Below are 23,923 nucleotides of genomic sequence, written 5' to 3' on the forward strand. Positions count from 1 at the left end.
TTGCTTAATAACAAACCATGGCCCTGGATTCACCAGCCTACCAGAAGGCGAAACAAACAGTACCTTCAGAATCATTTTTGTGTTGTTTCACTAATGCTCTGCCTGCAAGGCTAACATCTTTGCACTCATGTAGCATAAACAGGGAATGCAAACAATGGATTCCCCTATTATCCCAGCAGAGATAAACTGAACGTCAACTCCCATCAACCTCCAGACACTATAAATCCAACAAATCTGGAGGAGACTGGGAAAGCTGTTAAATGCCTTCACAGCAGAGACTCTACTTCAAAGCAGTCTTCCCCCTCCCCTGCGGATTTGGTGGATTGTTGCAACATTCCACATAACAAATAGTAATATCTTATATGACCTACCATGGGTCTGACTGAATTTTTCAAATCGGATCAAATAAATAGTGAATGAATAAGCAGCTTTTGCTTCTCAAACAGTTTAGGTGTTATTACTCCTCTGGCCAGTGAGAAGGAATTGAGTGATATCAATACTGATATCATGTTACTGATAACTAGTTCACCCATCTATCTCAGGGAAATAGTTATTGATCAACACACTAGTATAATTTGACCCATTAAGAAGCTGTGTAATCAGCACAAGAAACATCCCTATGGTTAGTTTTCAATCAATCATTAGAAGAAAGGGTTTACCTTATTTTGTCAAGATTCTCCCCCAGCCTTATTCCACTGCTTTTGAGAAAAATCTGCTGAAGGGGAAATTTTAGCAGATGAAGCCCCATTCCATTTCCACCCTATCCCATAGAAATTGTCAGGGAACTATTGAAAGAATGTATGGAGGACCAAATCGAAAGGCTTTTCAATCTGAAAAGTCTTTGTTTAGTGTCCTACCTCTATAGGAGACCCTGGATCCAATCTATCACATAGTCTAGCTCCTTTTCTATTTTCTGTGTGTGCAATAGTGTGTTTCTTTAAACTGCAATTCAGAGATTGCACACTAACATTTCCCACAGAAGATACCCTGCCCATATTTTCTACCACAGAAGAAATGAAATTTAGGACAAACTGCAGCTAACACTAGATCACAAAGAAACCAAGGAATAATATTTAAGAATATGATGGGATGGAGGGATGAAGGTGCAGGAATTTGATCACAGTAGCAATCCAATGGGAAAAGAGGTATTTAAGTTCATGACAGAGCCTTTCACAATAAGCTTTATATTGTGTCAGGGTAATATAATTTTCCACCACAGGAAGGGAAAGATGGGGTGGGAAAATTTATAATGTTTCAAATATTGTTAAAATACATTTCTCAGCATCCCTCATTATTGCATATTACTTGTTAGCAGTGCTGGGCTTTTTACCCAAGCTGGATGATGCTTGGTTACAAATGCTTACCCTAAAAGATGGTGGAGCAGGGAATGCTAGAAGTCTTCTAGCATTATGTGAACTTTTAGGAAAACAATCTTTTGGAATTCTTTTGAATCTTATATTCCAGAATTCAAGATCAATTCATCCAAAGAACTCAGGGCATATTCATCACTTAATACACAAAAACATTTAAGGCACACATCCAGTGTTAGTATTATTGCTAGAAGATTTGTCACAAATTATCTATCAGAAAAAAGATCACACATAAATCACTTCAAAGTTAACGTAGTTAGCAGTTGTCACTATTTTCCACTTCATTCATTCATGTTCTCCTTTACTCAAGAAGTAGTTGTGATAGATATCACATCATATAAAAACTTTGTCACTTTTTAACAGTGCTACAATTATGATTTTCATTAACCAAGTTCATTGGGTAGCTCCGGGCCAATCTAATAATGCTTTTTGGACAACTAAAACAGGAGCCCTGGTAGTGGAGTGGTAAAAGTGTAGTATTGCAGGCAAACTCTGGCCAGGGCCTGTAGTTTGTTCCTGACTGGGTCAAGGTTGATTCAGTCTTCATCCTTCTGAGGTTGGTAAATGAGGTGTAAGGCCTCCAAGTTGCCCATTCTTTCTTGTTGACCAACTATTCAAAACAGATGGATGTGATTTATTGTGTTAAATAATAAGCACTGGATTGCAAAAGTGTTGCTCTGCCTGACATGCTGTCCCCACTAATTCCTCAGTATTTGATCTTTCGTCTTTGAATCCTGAAACATCTGTAGCATTTCTCTGATTAAAAAGAATACATAAACCATACATTTTATATTTATTTTGTGCCTATGTGTAAGTATCACCCAGTGCAGGTATCCCTCATACCAATCCCACATATTTTCTTACACTTTGCAGAATTTCACACTGCATTTTCACACCCTGCCAACTCTATCACCATATTGTTTAATTTGAAAAAAAAACCCACTTTCCCTTTTGATAAAGAATATTCATTTCTTATGTTCTACCAGCTCCATATGTTTTGCTCATCTACATCATATTTGGCATGTAAAGTAGATCTGTCTTATATTTCCCAAGAGAGGCAGAAAATAGAAGCTCTGCCACCCACCCAAGTGCTGGAAAACCTTGCAGAGGCTGTGAAGTATTAAAAATTGTACAAGCACATTTTGCAGATTTAAGTTTTGCATTATCAGAGCAGAGAATCATAACAAGCTATTTCCTCCAGTAACAGGTCTTATGAGACTGTCACCCAGGAGAAGTTAGTGTTTTCTAACTAGTAGGGGTTCTTTTTTGCCTCTTTTAAAACTAAGAAGCCAACAAGTACATTATAAAAGAGAAAAGAAATAGCTTTTCTCAACACGAGGCCTGTTCAACTCAATGATGCCTATGACAGGATTGTGCAGATGTCAACCTCACAGCCCAGATTTTGGCTCTCAAGAGGTCTCCTCCTGCCCAGGATCTCTGCTGGAGTCACACTGGTTAGTTTCTTATTCTCAGGAAGCAGGAACAGAGCAGAGAAACTGGCAGACAGAAAGTCAGTCAGCTACAAGTGACAATTAGAAAGGATTTTTGTCAATAGTTGTCATCTACAACTTATCTTTCCTCATTTAGCAAAATGGCAGTAGTTTCCCAAATCTCATTGTAAATACTGGTTCAGAATACAGGTAGTCCTCAATTTACAACAGTTCCTTCAGTGACCGTTCAAAGTTACAATGGCACTGAAAAAAGTGACTTATGACCGTTTTTCATATTTACAATCATTGCAGCATTTTGATCATCACATGATCAAAATCCAGTTGTTCGGCAACTGGTTCATATTTATGACAGTTGCAGTGCCCCAGGATCACTTTCTGACAAACAAAGTCAAGGGAGAAGCCAAATTCACTTAACAACCTTGTTACTAACTTAACAACTGCAATGATTCATTTAATTACTGTGCAAGAAAGGAGAAAATCGTAAAACGGGGCAAAACTCACTTAACAAATGTCTCAGTTAACAGAAATTTTGGGCTCAATTATTGTCATTAAATTGAAGAGTACCTGTATAACAATTTTCCAAGCATATAACATGATGAGATTATAACCAACTCATATATGAAACTCATAATAGGAAGACTACAACAGTGTGATTTGCCCTTCCTTTAAATGCCCATTTCCGCCAAAAGTCTTTCGTTGTACCTAATGAAAAAGACATAACAACTTGGGACAATATTCTAATAAATTTTGGAAATGATTCAATACAAAATAATGTTTTATCACATCTGGTAGACATGTTTAAAAACCACAAATTATTGGAACGGTATACATAATACAATGCTGAAAAAACTCTGGGATTTAAATTTGAAATGAAGCCACAAATTTTCTTACTTTCTTAGAAAATAATCACCATAATTTAATGAAATATATGCTTACAGCACCAAGAATAAATCTTGCCCCACGCAGGAAGCAGCATACAATTCCAACAATGTGTGACTGGAAACTCAAATTTGGAGAATATGAAGTGATGGCAAAACTAACAGTATATATTCATAATTGAGGTTTAACCAAATTTAGGCAGGAATGATTTCCCTATTTGCAATATATTTCACAGCATGGCAATTACAAGCCATACAGTCTGGCTTCCCAGAGAACTTAAATGTTTACATGCACAGTAAATCAGCATATGAAGAAAAAGGGAAAAGTTAGAAATTCAACAGTTACTTTCCTTCTTCCTTTTTTTGGTTTTTTAATTGTTGCTAAATTTGCTTAACTATTCTCTCTCTTCTCCTGTAGGCCAGACAAGGAATAATGGATGGAAATTGAACAAGGAGAGATTTAACCTGGAAACAAGGAGAAACTTTCTGACAGTGAGAACAATCTGCCCATGGAACAGCTTGCCCTCGGAAGTTGTGGGAGCGCCATCACTTGAGACCTTCAAGAAGAGATTGGACTGCCATTTGTCAGAAATGGTGTAGGGTCTCCCGCTTGGGCAGGGGATTGGACTAGATTACCTACAAGGTCCCTTCCAACTCTGATTATCTGTTATCTGTTTAGAAATATTTAAAACTATTAAGTAACAATACGATGATGACTTTGACACTAAGTAGTCAGCTCAAGAATGAAAGTTTTACTGTACAACAAATATTTTGATGCAATCAGCAGTGGCTTTCTTTTTCTAATGTTATATTCATATAACATATATTATATGTTATATGAATATATTATATTTTGGTTGAAAGTTATCTTTCCAAAACTATCATCCTAAATTGTAATTAATATTGATAGAATATTTCATTTTACTTTATTTCCACAGTCTCAGTTATCTAAATAATGGAGTATCAATCCTTAATTAATACTGCATAACTATAATTGTACTGAAACAATACAGTGCATTAAGAATTGCAAAACGTATTAATAAAAAATATCAACCCACCACCACCACCAACTCCCCCCCTCCCCCAAATTTGGAACAAAAGCCCCACTATCTTTTTTGCTGGAGTTTAACCTGTGTATTGCCATAATAGCAATGTCTGCGACCATTTCAATATCCTCTTTTATGTTTATTCATACAGCACAACATGCGTGCAGTTAGTGAGAAAAGGCAAATTTAATTCCTCCCTTTCTGCCTGTCCTCCCCAACCTCTCATAAATAAGCAAAGCTTCTATTGGTATGACTGACTGGGTACAGGGTAGATTTACTTAAATTCCTCTGTCCATTCAGTGTAGACACTGATTGGCACGCTGACAGCAGTGACCTGACTCCACACTTGCCACCAACCTTCCAAATGGCCTCTTTGTCACCTCCAAGTTGCCAATTAATGTACCCTCTCATTGTCTGTAACCAGGGCAGACCCACATCCACTGCTTCACCCTTGCCATGCCATTCAAATTCTCAATAGTGCACCAACTTTAGAATAAGTCTCCGTGAACTGAGTGGTATTCACTATATGATATAAACATGTACGTTCATTAAGGTTAATAAAAATAAAAGAAATACCCACATAAAAGATAGAGGACTGCAAGGGAACATATAACTTCACGCTGTTCTATCAACCTGTTCTGACAGGTCTAACAAGCTCAAGGCTGAGTGGAGACTGAAATCAGCAAACGCCCTCTTGAAATGTTACTGATCATGAAAAACATCAGTCATTAACTAGTCCTCTTACTTCCAGACTTTCTTCCTTGAAATGTGGAATTTTATTAACAAGGGAAAATAGGAAAAATGTCAATTAATCTAACTGGACTCTATAAAAGAGGAAGAAAAGGCCGCGACTGTTTCAGAAAGGACTGAGGAGGATTATGAATTTGTTTCCTGGTTTAGCAAGATTTAAATATCAGGCAAAGTATGGTTCTTCTGTAGCAAACCATTTAGGCAATCTATTCCTTGTCAATCTGATAATTTCTGCAGAAGCAGAACACTCTACTGAATGTTGCTTTTATGCTCATGTCCTCTCGAAATGCGATAACTCTAAAGTAAAGCTTTAAATTTTATCTGTGCCCCATAGTTCATATGACTGTAATATTTGGACAAAGGATGATGGCGGAAACATTTTGAGAAGATTGATCTGCCAGAATGTCAAAAAAATTGCAACCTGGAATCAGAAGCTTCTACTTGCATTACTCTGAAGATTTGTATGAACATTATACATGGAATGAACCATTGACTATGAAGGTGGCCATACTTACGTTGATCAGAGCCATAATCCAGAAAGCATAAGACACTCTGGTCAGTCCTTTTAAGGGTAGGTCATAATGTGTCAGGTTCCCAGGATGATGTGGGACCAATGACTTCCGGATGTGAGGGAGGTTGCTACTACCACTGGCTGTGCCATTTGCCAGGATGCAATTGGTGTCTGATAGAAAAGGGTCAGCTATCAGAGGACTTAGCAGGGCACCAAAACCCACAAAAAAATGAAGGGCCTACAGAGAATAACAAAGAGAAAAGCTGGTTAATTACTCTCAGACTGTGATATCCAACATTGCCAGTAACAAATCTGGCCAGATGAAATGAATAGGGTTCAGAATGAATTAATAGTTTATCGCTAAATTCATCTGGGTTCTAGAGACAGGTTGTGGAAGGCTGTATGCACAGTTAACTCTGCAATAAACTTCATATGCTACCCAAGTGCTCTTGACATTTTGCTTTTCCTATGCGAGAGACTGGAACTATAGACATATCCTATACCATAGAAGAATCAGAGGATAAGTCAGCACAATTATGATGCTGACTTCAGGTGTGATGCAAATCAATATTGTAACTCTGTTCAATATAACATGCTAAACCATATTATGGTTTGGTTTATTATATCAGCTAAACTAGATAATTACTTAAGATTATGATGGAGTAGGAATAATTTAATCTCATTTTATAGCTGTGGCCTGCTATAGATTAACTTGCTTTAACCATAGCTAGTATGTTATCCAAGATAGGATTAATGGCTAGGTTATGGCTAAGCAAAGATTAATCCTCCAGGAAAATGTTGTAACATGTCTCTATCTTTTGGTAGCAGAAGATGAGATTGTGGTAAAATGGTTACCATAGAATGATAGTTTCCCAAGCCAAAGATATGTTTTAACAGCTTCATATGTAACATTAACATGATTTGAATGGAGTGTGCAAGAAAGAGGAAAGTATCGATTTTAGTAAATGGGAACATGATAAGAACTCTAAAATACAAAAAAACTGACAAAATATATAGAAATATGTATACAAAACTGACAAAAGAGTCATGGTGGTGCAGTGTTAGAATGCAGAATTACAGGCTAATTCTGCTCACTGCCAGGTGTTTGATTGTGATCGACTGAAGGTCGATTCAGTCTTCCATCCTTCCAAAGTCAGTAAAGTGAGGATCCAGATTATTGGGAGCAATATGATGACTCTGTAAATCGCTTAGAGAGGCTGTAAAGTACTATGAAGCGGTATATAAGTCTAAATGCTATTATTATTGCTAAAATGTATCCACAGTTTAACTTCTATTGATAAAGGATTGTACATTCATTATTCTAACACAATGAAGTACTTACATCTTGTCTTACTTATTCAGAAACAAGTTATACATTGATACACTCAATTCTATTGCTCCTGAGGCTCATGTTCTGGTACTCTTGATTGGTCTGAATGCCAGATCAACATTGAAATGATTGCATTAATTCATTATGTGCAGCATTCCTTAGTTCTAAATCATGCATCTATTTGAAGCCAACATGCCTTTACTTCTAGTTTAGCATCCAAGTGTTAATCTGGGGAGAAGGACAGTATAGGGCACATATCTTTTTGCTTGGACTAAGGTATATATAAAATCGAGATAAGGAGTCCTTGTGGATTTTTCTCTGCTAGTTGTTGCCAAATACAGGGGGTGGTGTTCATCTCCATTTCAAAGTTATTGACCCAGTGCTGTCCAAAGATATTTCTGCAGTCATGTGGCCAGCATGGTGTCACACAGCACTGTTACTTTCCCACCAATATATTTACTTTTATAAATATACTTTTAATATATTATAATAAAAGTATTATAAATAATACTTTTAATATATTTACAATTGATCTACTTGTATTTGCATACTTATATCTCACAACAGAAACTGAAAGGAAATCAAAATATTATATTCCAAAATGCAACATGGAGGGTGCAGAAAAGAAAATATACAGGTATTTGGGACACAAGAGAAAGCCAGAGATGCCCACATGCAGCAGCATTTACCATTTCTAATCACAGGTTTTGCTCTAAATGCTCTAATATAGTGTTTAGGAAAATTCTGTCTTTTTGAAAGCACCAAGAAGTTTGAGGCTTCCCCTCCATGTTGCACTGATTTTGACTCTGAAGATAATAAACCATCCAAGCTCAGTACAAAATGAAAATGTTCTTCCTTCTCCCCAGCATAAAAATGGGACTCAGTTTACTTATCTTCATATTTCCCTATCAGAGAAAAACATTCCTCATCATGGCAAGTACAAGGGAGCCTTGAACAGTTATGAAGCAATGGAGAAGGAGGGGAATACAAGCAAAACAAGCAGGGGTGCAAAATTAGGCCCGGCATCCACCAGTCTCCTTCTCACCTGCAGGAAGACCGCTGAATCCTTCTGATAAATCTTCACCAGCTGCATATTGGAAAGTGTGTCGATACACCCCATCGCCAGCCCAGCCACAGCCATGACCACCGCAAGAACCACCACATTGTGACAGACAGGGATGATGGCAAAAACCACAGAAATAGCCAGGGATGAAGCAAAGAGAGCGAGCAGAGAGTGTGCCAATCTGGAAAGAGAAAAGGCACAAGTTATTTATGTTGCTGTATCATAGGCCAGTCATAATATGAGGATTGCTAGATCTGTTTCCACTTCCAGCATTTTTAGTATTCAAAGGGGGTATATGTTTTAACTTTTCCTACTTGTTCATTGGTAGAATTATGTCTAGCTTTAATTGACTAATGCTTATTATGAATCTGACAGAAGACAGTGCCACGTAATGTAATTGATATCATGATATATGTGGAAAACAAATCCTTCCCACCAAATTTCAAATGTGGTAAACAAAACATCAAATAGGATAGATTTCATTCTAGAAAGATTATAGTAAGGCAGGACAATCTAAAGATCACTTACATGGAACTTCTTATAAATAACTGATTCTGAAAGGACTTGCCATATCCAGCTAGGCCCCAAATTCGAGCTTGGTATTGATTTACACAGGAATGAAAAATACATATAAAAATAGGAGCAGCAAGCAAAAAAAACAACAACGGCTAAGTGCTAGTGATGTGTCAGCAACAAGCTCAGAGTTATAAAAGCAATACCTCTGGGATACAAAAAGAGCTCGTTGGGGAATAAATATGCAGATGATAATAACTAGGAACGGGCAGTATGCCAAAACTGAAATGCTACACATGAGTCTTGTAGAAGAACAGCTACCTTCTGCCCTCAACTAGTCTACAAACACAATGAGAAGTTAAACATTAATTGCAATTTCTAAGTTCTTTAGGACATCATCAACAGCTATATGGTGTAGGAACAGATTCATATAAAACCCTTTCCTCTTTATTCAGTTATCTGATTTAGTGGTTTCTATGAATTGGATGCTCAAATACACTAACTGAACAAATGATCTGAACTCATACAACATACTGACATATCTATACTAAGCCATCCCCCAATCCCACTCTCCCAACAGACCTAATCAATTTTAAAATTAAACATTAGACCACCAAAGAGTTAAAAGTAATTAATAGACCAAGCAAGGAGCTCGGGACTGGATCTTATTTTAATTTACTGAAGTTCATTTCCTAAATTAGGATGGTGGGATTGGCTAAGGGAAGACAAAAGGACATGTGAGATTAAGGGATAAAGAAAGGAAGGAATACAAGGAAAGGGGAGGAGCAATCAATCATGATGGTTTTTCTTTTGTTTAGAGATATAAATTTGTTATTAGTGCATTCAGCACAAGGTGAAAAGATTTAGCATCATATATTGTATTAGAAAGAACTAAACTTCAAGAAACATACAAAATAGGATATATAGAAAAAATGTTTTGACAAACAATATCTTGCAGCAGTAACAAATTATTTAGAGGGGTTGAAATTCTATTTAAAGCTAATATACTTTTAAAGTAAGGGAAACACTTGGGAGTTTTATTTTTGTTAAAGAGAAATTGGACAATAAACCGCTCCCATAAACATTTGCTTCCATATGGGTTGAATCAGAAGCATATCAACTTCTACAGAAGCTAGTGAAACAGTTATTAAGATCTGATATGGGGAGTCTGATATGGAGGAAACCTGAATATAATTTTTATTTATTTATTGTATTAAATAAATTTAGCTGCCCATCTCACCAAAGGAGACTATTATACTGGTACTAAGAAGGAGAAAATAGAAATGGTAAAAATTGTAAAATATTTTTATATCAATAATTGTTGAAAATTATGCAAACAAAATGATAAAAACAAGAATTAATCCCTAATCAAATTTAAATCGTATTACTCAAATGGATATAAGTCCTTCTTAAAAATATACTACATAGTGTATAGGATATCTAAATTTTACTAACTCAAATTAAGCAAAACCCAATCACTCAGAAACATATAATTGAGAATTCATTATTTTACTGAGATAGGCGAGATTTTATGTGTCATAAATGACAAAATGAATACAAGTAGTCCTGCTTAATGATGATAAGTAGGATTGGCAGTTCTGTTGCTAAGCAATGCAGTAATAAAGCATGCCATCAAATGATCATTCCATCTAAGGAGAGCAGTTATGGCAGTCCCAGCTGTTGTCATTAGATGAACCCCATGTGGTCACAAAGTCCACAGTCACATGATAACCATTTATGATCTCCTGCCAGCTTCCTCATTGACTTTCCTTTTTGGAAGCCAGAAGTGGAGTTTGCAAATAGCAATCATGTGACCTTTGGACATTGTAGTTGTCGAGCATCTGAATTGTGATCACATTCTGGGGATGCTGCAATGGCCACAATTTATCATACAGACTGTAATTCAATGCTGTTGTAACTTCAAACCATCACTTAATGAGAGTCCTGTCCTTAGCCAACATCACACAAATACACGAAAGCATAGGTTTGTTCTCTTCACTAGATAAGGCTTGCAAATACATACATTTGCAGTATAGAGACAAGTTGCCTCCAGACATTCAGCAAGCCTGGCTTACGAGTTTTCTAAATCAAAGTGGCAGGCAGAATAATAGTCAGGTGGTGTCCAAGGATCACAGCTTGTCGTGGATTCATCAGCTGGTCCAGGTTCAAAATCTGGATTGCAAGGTTCGCAAATCAAGGCACATGGAGTAAGAATTAATGAGCAGTTGTTGTTAATGGAGACCTTTTAACAGAAACAGCCCTCGTGTAGCTTATTTAGTGGGGCAGACTTCTTCTGCTGAGCAATCTCACAGAGCACTTTTGTTCTAATCTCTTTGCAGCCCACCGAACACTTGCAGTAATCCCATACCCTCATCTTCAGAGAGTGAAATCAGCTGTGACTGCTGGTTGCTGTTTGGTTCCACCACTTCTGCCTGCTCAGATGGCAGTCCATCTGATAGCACTGGAGTTGATGTTGTTCCTCATCTGTCAGCACTTTTGAAACTGGATCTGGCACTTGCTACTCATTATTGGTCTCCTCCTCAGACTCCAAATCCAAACCTACCATGACAATAAGTAATCGTTTCACCAGGACTATCTGTAACTTTCAGGTTGCGTCAAAGAAGTACCATATATACTTGCAGAGAAACTGAGAAAAAATAAGGTTTGGCTTATACATGGATGGACTTATCCGCAAGTATGTACAGTAATGCTTTTTAAAAAAAACTGTATTTCCTCTATGTACTCATACATAAACCCATACATGGATAAGCCAACGCTTAAATATTTGACCAAAATACCATGAAAGATGTGGATTAATTTATCTGCAGGTAGCACATTTTCACCAAAGTTTGATTAAAAATTTGCTTATGCACAGACGGCCTTATATGCAAGTATATCCAGTAACTTTAGCTTTTTATGAGATCAGCGGCTATATCGATTAGGTAAATAAGTATGGTAAATGGTTTGATATAGTAATATTGTTTATTATAGAAACTTCAATGCAATGAAACATAACGAAACTTTGCAATCACAATTTAAAAATAAAACTAATCATAATTTTGTGTACTATGTGCACAAAAGCACTAGATTTCTATCTAAAAAGATTACGTTACAGCAACTGGACCAAACAACCTGAGATGTTTCGTTACTCATCCAAGTAACTCCTTCAGTCAAAGTGAAAATTTTGGGTAGGCAGAGAGTCGTTGAAATGAACCAACTCCTGCTATACAGACTCCTAGGGGTTTCTCCCCAAAATGAAAAGCAACATATAAATGAAGACTCAATCATCCAGGTCAAAAGTATCTAAAAAGATTAAATCATAGCAACTGGACTGAAGTTTTCTAGATTTGTTAAATAGGTGATGCAAAGACTCATACTCTTCCTGTACTACAGGAGAGCTATATCCTGGTGGAACAGTCAGGCTTTCAATGCAGACCATCTCATGTTCAATCCTTGTGGGGCCAAGAAAGATCTTTGCTTTAAAACCCTAGCATTGCTACTATAAAATGTAATTACATGAACCAATAGCCAAATTCAGTCTAAGGCAAATTCCAAACTACGTAAGAAATCTGTGGTAAAGAAAAACTTAATCAGTTGCTTAATGCTTTCAACCTTTATCCAAATAAAATGAGGTTGATATTGGGCAATAACTTCAAAGAAGGAATTAGTCAGAATTACAAGCAATTACTCAGATATGGATGAGTAGCCAAGAGTCACTGTACACAAGGATCTACATTGCATACCCTAATCATTGCAGAGGGTACAATATCTCATTGCCACTACCAGTATGACTTTGAATTACACCTAAGAGAGACACAGGACAATGAACATTTTCACACATGCCACAAAATCAACTTCATCTGCCTGTGTTGTAAGGATAAAGCATGTACTACAAATTGAAATGTAAATTTGATTTTCTGTTAAAAGAACTCCCCTAACCCACACATAAACAGCACAAATGGTCTTCAAAATGCTTTCAAGCATAGGTCTGGAAATGGTTGCTAAGAATATTGTGGGCTGCAAGAAAAACCCATCAATCAACCCTGGAACAAATAATGACTTGCTACTCCCTTGAGAAGATGATGATATGCAAGCAGGCATGTGATGCAAATCAATGTCAGAAAAAAATATTACTGTTTGGTAACTATGGGAAAAGTAAAAGAAGGGAAACTAATAAGTGCATGGAGGGTATCAAAGAATTATAGGACTGCCTTTGTTAGAGCTACAGGTTCGTACTGTAAATAGGTTGAGATAGTGAGTGTTTGTCTACAGTCGCAAGGAATTAGCCTAAATAATTCCTAAGGTGGAATTCCCATAAAAGGAAGGTAGGTAACTCTTCCAAATAGATTTTTTAAAAATGAATAGAACAATATGATTCATTCTAATTGTAACCTTCACATTTAAATGTATTATCCTTTTGGACAATAGATGTGTAGGAGAAACCAGACTATCTTGCTTGCTTGCTTGTCAGAGGCCTATGGTTGGCATCTCAGAAACTGAGCCTTGAAACTGACAGGCATTAGGTCTTCCCTACAAGGATTCTTCCACAGCCAGTATCCAGCTATGTTAACAACACTCAAATATTCTGAAATAATCTTCCAGGCAGATGAACAAAACAAATATTCTTTCATAAATAGATTAAAATCTAAACTTTTTCAAAGTCCTGCACAAAAGTATGCTTTGAAATTTAGAAAGGAACAGGAAGTTATTAAACAACTATAATACTGTAACTCTAAAGCACCCTGGGTAAATTCAACAACTGCTCCATCTTTTTTATACAATATAGGATCCAACAGTGAGAAAAAAATGTGAACTAGTTTTTAATAAAATAAAAGATTGAAGTGTGAAATGGGGAAAGGCTGAAGCTGGAAGGCGCACTTAAGAGGAAAGAGAACTTCAGATAGGTATACATACAGTAGAATGGCAATGACAAAAATACTGTATTACATATTGTGCTAAATCAATGTTTTTCCAACTTGCCAACTTGAAGATGTCTGGACTTCTAGACCCAGAATTTCCTGACCACCCAAGGACACACACACTAGGGATGCAGAGCTATTGTGATCTGAGGACCACATTTATTGCATTGTATGCATATGTGAATTTATTTTAAAATGTGGGGTACAGATAAATAATAGCCAGAGCAACAGAACCAATATATTTAAAGAGACGTGAGTATTTTCAGGATTTCCTTATCCAGGAATCTATTCAGTGGCTGGATTCATGTATAGATAGCCCAAAACATACAACAGCAATTGAGATTGGAATTTCTATCACTAAGTCATAAAGCAGGAATGCATTGTTTGGTGAGGCAATCACAGTTGCCATTGTTAACCAAGTCCACTGTTCATTAGGTGAAGAAAAAGCAAGTCAGTGGGAAAGCAGGCAGGAAGTAGCAAGTCCCAGGTGGCTTGCAAAAAGGGAAGTGGCTGCTGCCAGGTGAGAGAGGCCTGAGGGGGTCCATAAAAATGTAAGGGATGCACACCAGAGTTGGGAGAGGCATGCAGGGTGTGTGTGTGTGTGTGAGGAGGAGGAGGCATGGTTAGGGCTAAGGATAGTGTGTGAGGGTCCGAGGAAGTGCAGTGATGATCTGTGAGGGTGTCTAAAGGTACAAGCAAGCCATGGCAAGGTTTGAGGTGTTATTTGGGATTGCCCAGCAAGGGCCAGGAAGGGTGCACAGGGACACACAAGGGTGTGAATGTCAGGGAGGGTATAGAAGGTTGTTATGGAGGCAAGGTGAGAGTTGGAGAAGGTGCATGGCATGAGTGGCCAGCACAGCACAGCACAGTGAGGCTGGGGGAGATTTATCCCAGCCACTTGCAACCTTCTCTGCTGGGTTCCCCATTGAGTTTCTAGAGAAGCTGCCAGGGAAGGTCGCACAAGCAATCATGTGATTGAAGGACACTGCAATCATCATAACTATGAACTGGTTGTCAATTACCTGGATTGCAATCTTGTGATCATGGGTGTGCTAGGATGGCTGGAACTCCAAGAACTGGTCATAACCACAATTTGTTCAATGCCATTGTAACTTTGAATGGACTGAATGAATGATCAAGACTACCTGTACTGTATTTAGCTTTGCTTCAATTGTTAAAATAAATGGGTTTGTTAATTAAACTGTATGGAAGAGGCAGTCATTCAGCTGACAAACATAAAACACAGCTATATCGCCCTAGACTTAGTGTATTATATATTTTTCAAGGGGAAATTTAAGAAAACTTACAAATGATTAAACTATTGCACTAAATTTCCCCATAAGACTGATTTTAAGAGTTTATAAAAATGACAAATAAGTAAGCAGGAGATAGCTATATTCACATAGCTAACAAAAGATGGGTTAAATAGAAGGGTAGAGAATACAAGATGCTATAGCGAGGCCTTTGTTTAGAACAGTAATCGTCAACCAGTGGGCCGGGGATTACTGGTGGTCCTTAGGCAAAATTTTGGTGGTCCCAAAGCACCACCCAAAGCAATTAATCCAGGCTGCACAGGAACACAAGGCTGCGCACCCACAAGGCCCATAGGAACACATGGCTTGCATCACTTGCATTGCGAACAACACGAGATAGTGAGGAGTGGAGGGGCGGAGGGGGGGGAAGTTGCCCCACTTGCCCCACGCACCTGGCCTGGCCACTGGGCTGCTTCTTTCTCCTTCTTTCTTCTGCTTTTGGCTGCACACAAGGAAAGCACCAAAAGTCTTTCTTTCTCTCCCCCAAACTCCACCAGAAGCGAGTCTTTGGAACCCTGCAAGGCCACCTGCTCCAAGAGACTGCGCAAGCACAACAAGTCTCACAAACACTCATTTCTGGTGGAGTTTGGGGGAGAGAAAGAAAGACTTCTGCTGCTTCTGCTGCTTTCCTTGCATGAAGCCTCTCTCTCTCTCCCCCTGAGAATGGAGCTGGAATATGATCGATTGGTAGGAAAACAGGGTGGGGAATTTTCCTGCAAACCTTTTTGGGGATTCTCCCAGGGTCTCTGGTCTGCGGGATTCAAAATTATGAGTTTGGTGGTCCCTGAGGTCCAAAAGGTTGGCGACTCCTGGTTTAGAACACCTGAGAATGTACAATATATTAAGACCGATTGAGGGGTCCTTGGCACTCTCTGAATTTGGGTAACGAAACTTCTGTAAGAAAACAACCAAACTAGATAACATCATCAGTGGTAGCACGTTAGCATTGATGAGGTTACCCAGTTTGGGTAATGAAATATCTGCAAGAAAACAACCAAGTTCAGAGAGTAGCAGGGACCTCTTATTTCAATCCCGAGCTACAAATATTCTCCTTTATTGATAAGACTTATTTGTATGTCAGAATACCTGATTACTCTTCCAAAGCGGGTTTTTTTTTAAATTACATATAACAAGTAAACTTGCTATAACAAAAAGTACTGCAAGAACTGAGTTTGGAGAAACACAGGGGCTCAAAATAGGGAAAGGGGTGAGATTATCATACATGTCATCCCTATCCCTCTTTATGTTCAATGAATCTATTCACATGAATAGCAAGATTGGAAAAGTGATGGCCTGAATGAAAATATGAAGCTGAAAGATATATGAAGCTGAAACATAATGAAAGTAAATACTGGGTTGTGAAAAGTCCAGTTTCCTGCTAAAAATTAAGACAAAGTTAATGTCAAACAACTTGACTTTGAATGGGTGGCAAAAAAGGAAAGATGATAGTTTTGTTTGTTCAGACTCAAGAAAATATACACTGCTCACAAAAATAAGACATTCTAGATCTGAATGAATGAAATATTCTTATTAAATACTTTGTTCATTACATAGTTGAATGTGCTGACAACAAAATCACACAAAAATTATCAATGGAAATCAAATTTAGCAACCCATGGAGGTCTGGATTTGGAGTTACACTCAAAATTAAAGTGGAAAAAAACACTACAGGCTGATCCAACTTTGATGTAATGTCCTTAAAACAAGTCAAAATGAGGCTCAGTAATGTGTGTGGCCTCCACGTGCCTGTATGACTTCCCTACAACGCCTGGGCATGCTCCTGATGAGGTGGTGGATGGTCTCCTGAGGGATCTCCTCCCACACCTGGACTAAAGCATCCCGCAACTCCTGGACAATTTGTGGTGCAATGTGGCATTGGTGGATGATGTTCCAGATGTGCTCAATTGGATTCAGGTCTGGGGAACGGGAGGGCCAGTCCATAGCATCAATGCCTTCGTCTTGCAGGAATTGCTGATACACTCCAGCTACATGAGGTCTAGCTTTGTCTTGCATTAGGAGGACCCCAGGGCCAACCGCACCAGCATATGGTCTCACAAGGGGTCTGAGGATCTCATCTCGGTACCTAATGGCAGTCAGGCTACCTCTGATGAGCACATGGAGGGCTGTGCGGCCCCCTAAAGAAATGCTACCCCACACCATTACTGACCCACTGCCAAACTGGTCATGCTGGAGGATGTTGCAGGCAGCAGAACATTCTCCATGGCGTCTCCAGACCCTATCACGTCTGTCACATGTGCTCAGTGTAAACCTGCTTTCATCTGTGAAGAGCACAGGGTGCCAGTGGTGAATTTGCCAGTCTTGGTGTTCTCTGGAAAATGCCAAACATCCTGCATGGTGTTGGGCTGTAAGCACAACCCCCACCTGCGGACGTCGGGCCATCATACCACCCTCATGGAACCTGTTTCTGACTGTTTCTGTCCCTTCTTGCACAAAGATGGAGGTAGAGGTCCTGATGCTGTGTTGTTGCCCTCCTACGGCCTCCTCCACATCTCCTGATGTACTGGCCTGTCTCCTGGTAGTGCCTCCATGCTCTGGACGTTATGCTGACAGACACAGCAAACCTTCTTGCCACAGCTCACATTGATGTGCCATCCTGGATGAGTTGCACTACCTGAGCCACTTGTGTGGGTTGTAGACTCCATCTCATGCTATCACTAGAGTGAAAGCACCGCCAGCATTCAAAAGTGACCAAACCATCAGCCAGAAAGCATAGGAACTGAGAAGTGGTCTGTGGTCACCACCTGCAGAACCACTCCTTTATTGGGGATGTCTTGCTAACTGCCTATGCTTTCCACCTGTTGTCTATTCCATTTACACAACAGCATGTGAAATTGATTGTCAATCAGTGTTGCTACCTAAGTGGACAGTTTGATTTCACAGAAGTGTGATTGACTTGGAGTTACATTGTGTTGTTTAAGTGTTCCTTTATTTTTTTGAGCAGTGTACATTACTGAATAAAGAGATTAATGTCATAGTGACAAGGCTAAGCAAGATCAGCATAGTTAAACGAATGGTCTTTCCATTGATAATGTAGGATCTATGACAAGAAATAGTGAGAGAAAGAAGATAGATATCTTTAAATTAGGGATCAGTAGATATTGACTGAAAATATCATGGACTCCAACAAAAACCAGTCAGTCACAACAAGAAATTAACTTCTCTGTTTAGATGACTAGACAGAATCAAGATTTTACAGAGCATCCTTGGAAGAGCTATGCATATGTCCATGCATGTGCCAAGAATCAGGTCTTGCTGGAATTGTACAATATCTGAGCTCCCAAGTAAATATTAAGACATAAATCATGGTTTAAAATCCAATAGTTTTTAAAGTTCTTCAATATATGAAGTGAAAAACAAATCATATTTGTGGTTTTAGAGAAATGTGTGGCCTGTATGTTTCTTCTGACTGTAAATTCTGACCATAAAATTGGCAACAGTCAGCATAATAAAATATTTCCCTAATGTCACTCTCAACTTTCATCCCCAGAATTGTTAATAAGGCATTAGCCCATTAACAACAACTTTTGTTTCCTTGTTTGACTAAAAAAAGACAAAAATTGAGCCTACTTCTTTATAATATCAACAAAAGGAATTAAGGACTTGTAATACAGGAAGCAATGTGTACTGAAATCTATGAATGTGCTTAATCATAAAAGAGTGGCACACTAAATATAATAGACAGGGTGATTTTAAAAGCATTATGTCTTGCTTTTAGGAAAAAAATTGTTCACAAAATCAAAATGGATATACAGTACTGCCAACTCTTGTGATATGTCTCATCATCTTTGATTATCTCTTCCCCAACTCCATTTCTAGCACACATTTAGAGACTTATGAATTTAAGATGAATTTCTTTCATATTCTTTTGAGATCTCATACCTTCCAAGAGAAGTATAAATTCTGAACCCCTGATGAGTCAAAACAAGGATGCCAATAAAAATAATGGAATCTTTTTGAATGATCTAAGCATCACATGTAGTGCAAGACAAAATCTTCATGATAGGAGACTGATTTTTTGTGAGTACTGGGGGCTGCAGCTGTTAGTTTAAGGGTGTGTCTTCTAGCAGTACATCTCCAGCAAGGAGTAATTGCATTTCTCTTTCCAAATATAGTAATAAGACTTTTCTCTATTAACCCAAGAATTTAGGGATGTTCATTTGCAGTAATTTAAATAATGGACCGATCCTTTTTGAGGCCACCTCTTCAGAGCAGATTTTAGCACAAATTGACTTGATTTGCAAATCTGATTGGGAGGAGGATCTAAAGTCTCAATATTCTTTGCTTGTACCAAAAACAGAGAATATTTATAGCTCAGGATTAAACTGTGGGGTCTGTGGTGCTCTCTGAGCTTGGTTGTTTTCTTCCAGACATTTCATTATTTAACTAGGTAACATGATCAATGTTAGTAAGGAGTGGGGTTTGCTCTCAATTTATATTCTAGTGGCTTGTTCTGTCAGTGGGAGTGATCTTGCAGGTTTTGCTGGGCTGTTTACTGTTAACTTGTTTGCCAGTTTCTTGATTGAGGCATTGTTTACTTGATTGTTGGTCTGATGGTAATCTTGGTGTTACTCTATGCTCATCTGGATATTGACTGCTGGTGGGAAGGTGTTTTGGTCTTTTTGTTCCCTTTTTATCTCCTTTGCACAGTATGTAGATATTATTTATGCCTATATGTCTATTGATGGCCACTTTGTTAGAGCACCAGGCTTCCAGGAATTCTCTCATGTTTTCAGTCTTGGCTTGATCTAGGATAGTCACAGTTTCCCAGTTGAAACTATGATTAAGTCTGTCCATATGTTGTGAAATTAAAGATTTTTCATCAGGTCTTCTGACTGCTAGTTGGCTAGATGGGTGCTTTCTGCTAGTCTTCAGTGTTTGTTTTAACACACTGCTGCAGTTTTTATACTGTATGCGGTAGATGACTCCTGTGGGAACCTATGGGATCACCACTTTCAAGACTCATAGTGGAAGTCATAAGGCAATATCTAGAATTGATAGTACTCTGACAAATACAACCCAAAATATGGATCAGATATGTAGATGGAAAAATCACCATAATAAAATGGACCAATTAGGGAACACCCACAAAACCATCAACATCATCTTCAAAAGAATCTAATTCACCAGGGAAGAACAACAACTCATTACCCTTCCTGGATATCCTGATCAACAGAGACTATGATGGCAAACTAGAAACACAAGTATACCCAAAAAACCACTCACACCAATCAAATGCTCCACTATCAAAGTAATTATACAACCTCCTACAAGAGAAGCTGTAAGAACTCTATTTAGATGAGCACAAACACACTGAAGAAACTCTGAACAGCACAAAAAGGAAGCAAATTATCTTCCAACAAAATGGATGTCAGTGCAACTTCATAAAAAAGTGTCTGATCACTCAACCAACACAGCATAACCAATACAAATCATAAAAAGACAACAGTCAAAAACATCCCAGAAACCACCAACAAACTATCACAACCTCATGGAATCTAACCAATTAAAGCCCTCCAAAACATTTTAAACAAACCAAAAGACGCAGCAACCCCAGAAGAAAAAACAGGCACCATCTACAAAATACAATGTAAAGACATCAGCAATCACTATGAACTGAACTGAATGTACATACAATTGAAAAGCTGTACACTTGGCACATGAAACACTTGGACACAGTGTCCGTTATCCATCACATATCTCAAAGGTGTATCTTCAGGTCAACTGACTGGCAACACTGAGATAAACAATTTATGTCTTGATTTATTTAAGATAAATTTGTGCTATTTTCATCTGCCCTGTCCACATTCCCTTCTCACTCTACCAACCTTGGCCCATGTGAAGGTAGCCCATTGGAATGTAGAAGCCTGCTTCAAGCCTCATGAAAGCCCCTTCGAGTTTCACCATATCCAAGACCAAACCACAGTAACCAATTACCAGTATATTATAGATGTGGAACATTCTCATTCATTCAAATAAAAGTTGGAAAGTCAGCTGTTAGGGATATTATATATCAGCAAAGAGGTTGGACTGTGAGTCCCACATTTATGTCCCATCAAATAGCAGAAGGAAGTCCAGGCAATTAATCCATCCAATTCAGTACTGTCCACATGGATTGGAAATGGAATGTGTGTTATGATTCATTAGGTTTAACCATTTTTTTGGTAACTATTTTACTAAAAAAAAAGTTCTCAAGACGAAAAAGAGCTAAACATTTTGCCTCCTCCAGAGACTCCATAACACATCTGTATTCTTTGAAATGTTCAGAGACTAGAAATAAATAATTAATCAAGAAAGCAAGCAAGCAAGCAGCATCTGTCACTGCAAAAAGATTGCTAAATGGATTACCTGCCATGCTGCAGTAAGAGGTTTGGACCCAATGGTCCCATTCACATGTCTTGGCTGACCCAAGGGAGCTGTCAATCTCCCCTCATTTACACCAGCAGCACATGGGTCAGACTACCCTGGCAGCCATTTTCTAGGTCCTAACTATTGGAGGCTGCTGCTTGCTTTTTCATATGTTCCTGCTGGAGATGACCAGGTTGACCCCAAGGGCAGGGTCAAATATGTCATGTAGAGGTAGCATGAAATAAACTTGTAATACTTTTGAACTCTTATCCCAGCTCCTGGTTTCTTGTACCTGACAATTACTGTTTTTTTGAATGCAAATTCAACAGTGGGTCAGTGGCACTGCAGATTTTTGTGGGGGGAGGGTTGGGCAGCTCATCATTCTCCCTCTTGTTGGGTCTGGCTGGTTAAAGCAGACTGGTTAGAGAAGTGCAGATGACTCTACAAAGGCAGTCACAACGGGGTGCTAGAGGAAACTCTTTAAAAGGGCCTATGAATTTGTCTCAATCATATAGAGACAGGTTACTCATAAGTAGTCCTTAGAGTGGATGCATGAGCAAAGTTATCTTAGTTTCCAAATAAGCTTGATTTATCTGGGGATAAAAATAATTTCTCCTTTGAAGTAACAATTGGGATCATTTAACCGAATACTTCTAATTCCATTATACAGTAACCCATCACCTCTATAGATTGAATTAAGAATGTTGTGACAGAGTCAACGGATAATGACAAATCACATATTGGACAACTGTGCTCCCATGTCAATAGATTTTAGTTTTAGGACTTGGTTGGAAAATTAATTTTTAGATGTAAAAATGCCATTTAACTCAACATCATCTGTTCAAATAACATCCTGCAAGATAGCATCAGTTAGAAAAACATGTGTTTTCAAACACTGCACAGAGACAAGCCATCATTTTTTATAGTGTCTTCAAAGGTATCCTGATGATGGAGCATTAAGGATTTCATAGGGGTGGGGGAAAACTAAAAGGCATTCAAAAGTATTTTGTTTTCCAGGTCAATTAGTTCTCCACAAGTGTGTTAAGCATAACCATCAACATTTCTCCTTCCAAATGTACTTGATCATCTGATGACAACAATAGAATTTTCTTCAGTATTAGTTTATTAATACCTATAGAAGAGAATATATGCCGCTCAGGGTTGAATTGAGGAGTCCTTGGTGCAAGCAAACAACCAAGCTAAGAGAGCACCAAGGACTCCACAGTTATTAACAGCTGTCTACCTGGCACTTGGGAAGTAGCCTTCTATCTCAGTTTTTCCCTAGTAAAGTGAGAATTGCAGCATATTTCATAACTCAGAAAACACATTGTACATTGTAGGATGAAAACATAAATTTAAAAGACCAGCTAATGTTCTTGTAAGTTCAATTGAGATTTTAGAAACTTGCACATCAACCTATGATTTACTAGTTGCACTGTATACAAGTTAATTGCAGTCTTGGTTCTTAGACTGCATCTAATGGAATGCTGGGAGTTACTCTTAGTCAGCAGAAATGGACATCCTTAGAACTGTTGGGAAAAATGTAATATTGATCAATGATTAGCCTACTCTAATCTTTAAGAAACTTTTGCCAATGAATTTTACTTTAATGATAAAAATACATGGCCAAACAGTTTCTTTCATGCTTAAATAGGCTCTGTTACTACAGATAATTCGAGCAACATACATAACTGTCTGGAAAGAATAGGCCCCCTTTTACTATTCTAAATAACATAATCATTTGATTTTCCTTTCATTTTTCCTTTAAAAGTTTATTGGACAGAATCAAATTATGGAGATGTCTTAGAAGAATGATGCTGGACAATAATAGAGCAAGTTTCTGACATAGAAGATACTGTCCAATATTTCCAAGACAGATTATTAGAAATCAAGATGTAATCCCATATTTTTCTCAAAATGATCCAAACCAATTCACACACAATTTCTCTTTCATTAATGTGACAGCTACTCTGTGATCTTTTCTACATAAATCATACACTTATAAAAATTCTATTCTAAAGATTTTATGGAACAATTCCTCATCACGCTATAAAGTTTGAAATCAAATAATTATCGGTATATAGCATGATGTATGTTCAAGCATATCAATAGTTAAATGTGACTGTGCTTCTTGACTCCATAATTATGAGGTTGAAAAGAATAATTAGTGTGACTAATTTTATTTAGAGTTGTTGTAATGGAACAATATTTTTGCATACAAAACTGTTGTTACATGAATATTTTGTGTGCTTGCCTTTATTCAAGACATTCTAAAACATGCATTGATCTTGAGATTATTAAATATTATGCAAACATTTTGTGAATTAAAAGAATTGGTTTTAAAGACTGTTTAATAGAAAACCTTGATCAAAATATAGTCAATACCTTTAAAACACTAAGATTTAAAACAAGT

General features: G+C 37.9%; 1 protein-coding gene across 1 annotated transcript in view; it reads right to left on the bottom strand.

Annotated features, from left to right (window-relative positions):
- Positions 1–23,923, bottom strand: part of SLC60A1 (solute carrier family 60 member 1) — a 44,269-nt gene that overhangs the window by 16,126 nt on the left and 4,220 nt on the right. Inside the window, exons 2-3 of the mRNA XM_026715654.2 lie at positions 8,382–8,580; positions 6,011–6,244 (exon numbers count right to left, since the gene is read on the bottom strand). Of these exons, the coding sequence (XP_026571439.1) occupies positions 6,011–6,244; positions 8,382–8,580 (433 nt within the window). The remainder of the gene's footprint in view (positions 1–6,010; positions 6,245–8,381; positions 8,581–23,923) is intronic.

The sequence above is a fragment of the Pseudonaja textilis genome, chromosome 3 (genome assembly GCF_049901715.1).
Source record: "Pseudonaja textilis isolate UNSWEBS1 chromosome 3, rPseTex1.2, whole genome shotgun sequence".
NCBI lineage: Eukaryota > Metazoa > Chordata > Lepidosauria > Squamata > Elapidae > Pseudonaja > Pseudonaja textilis.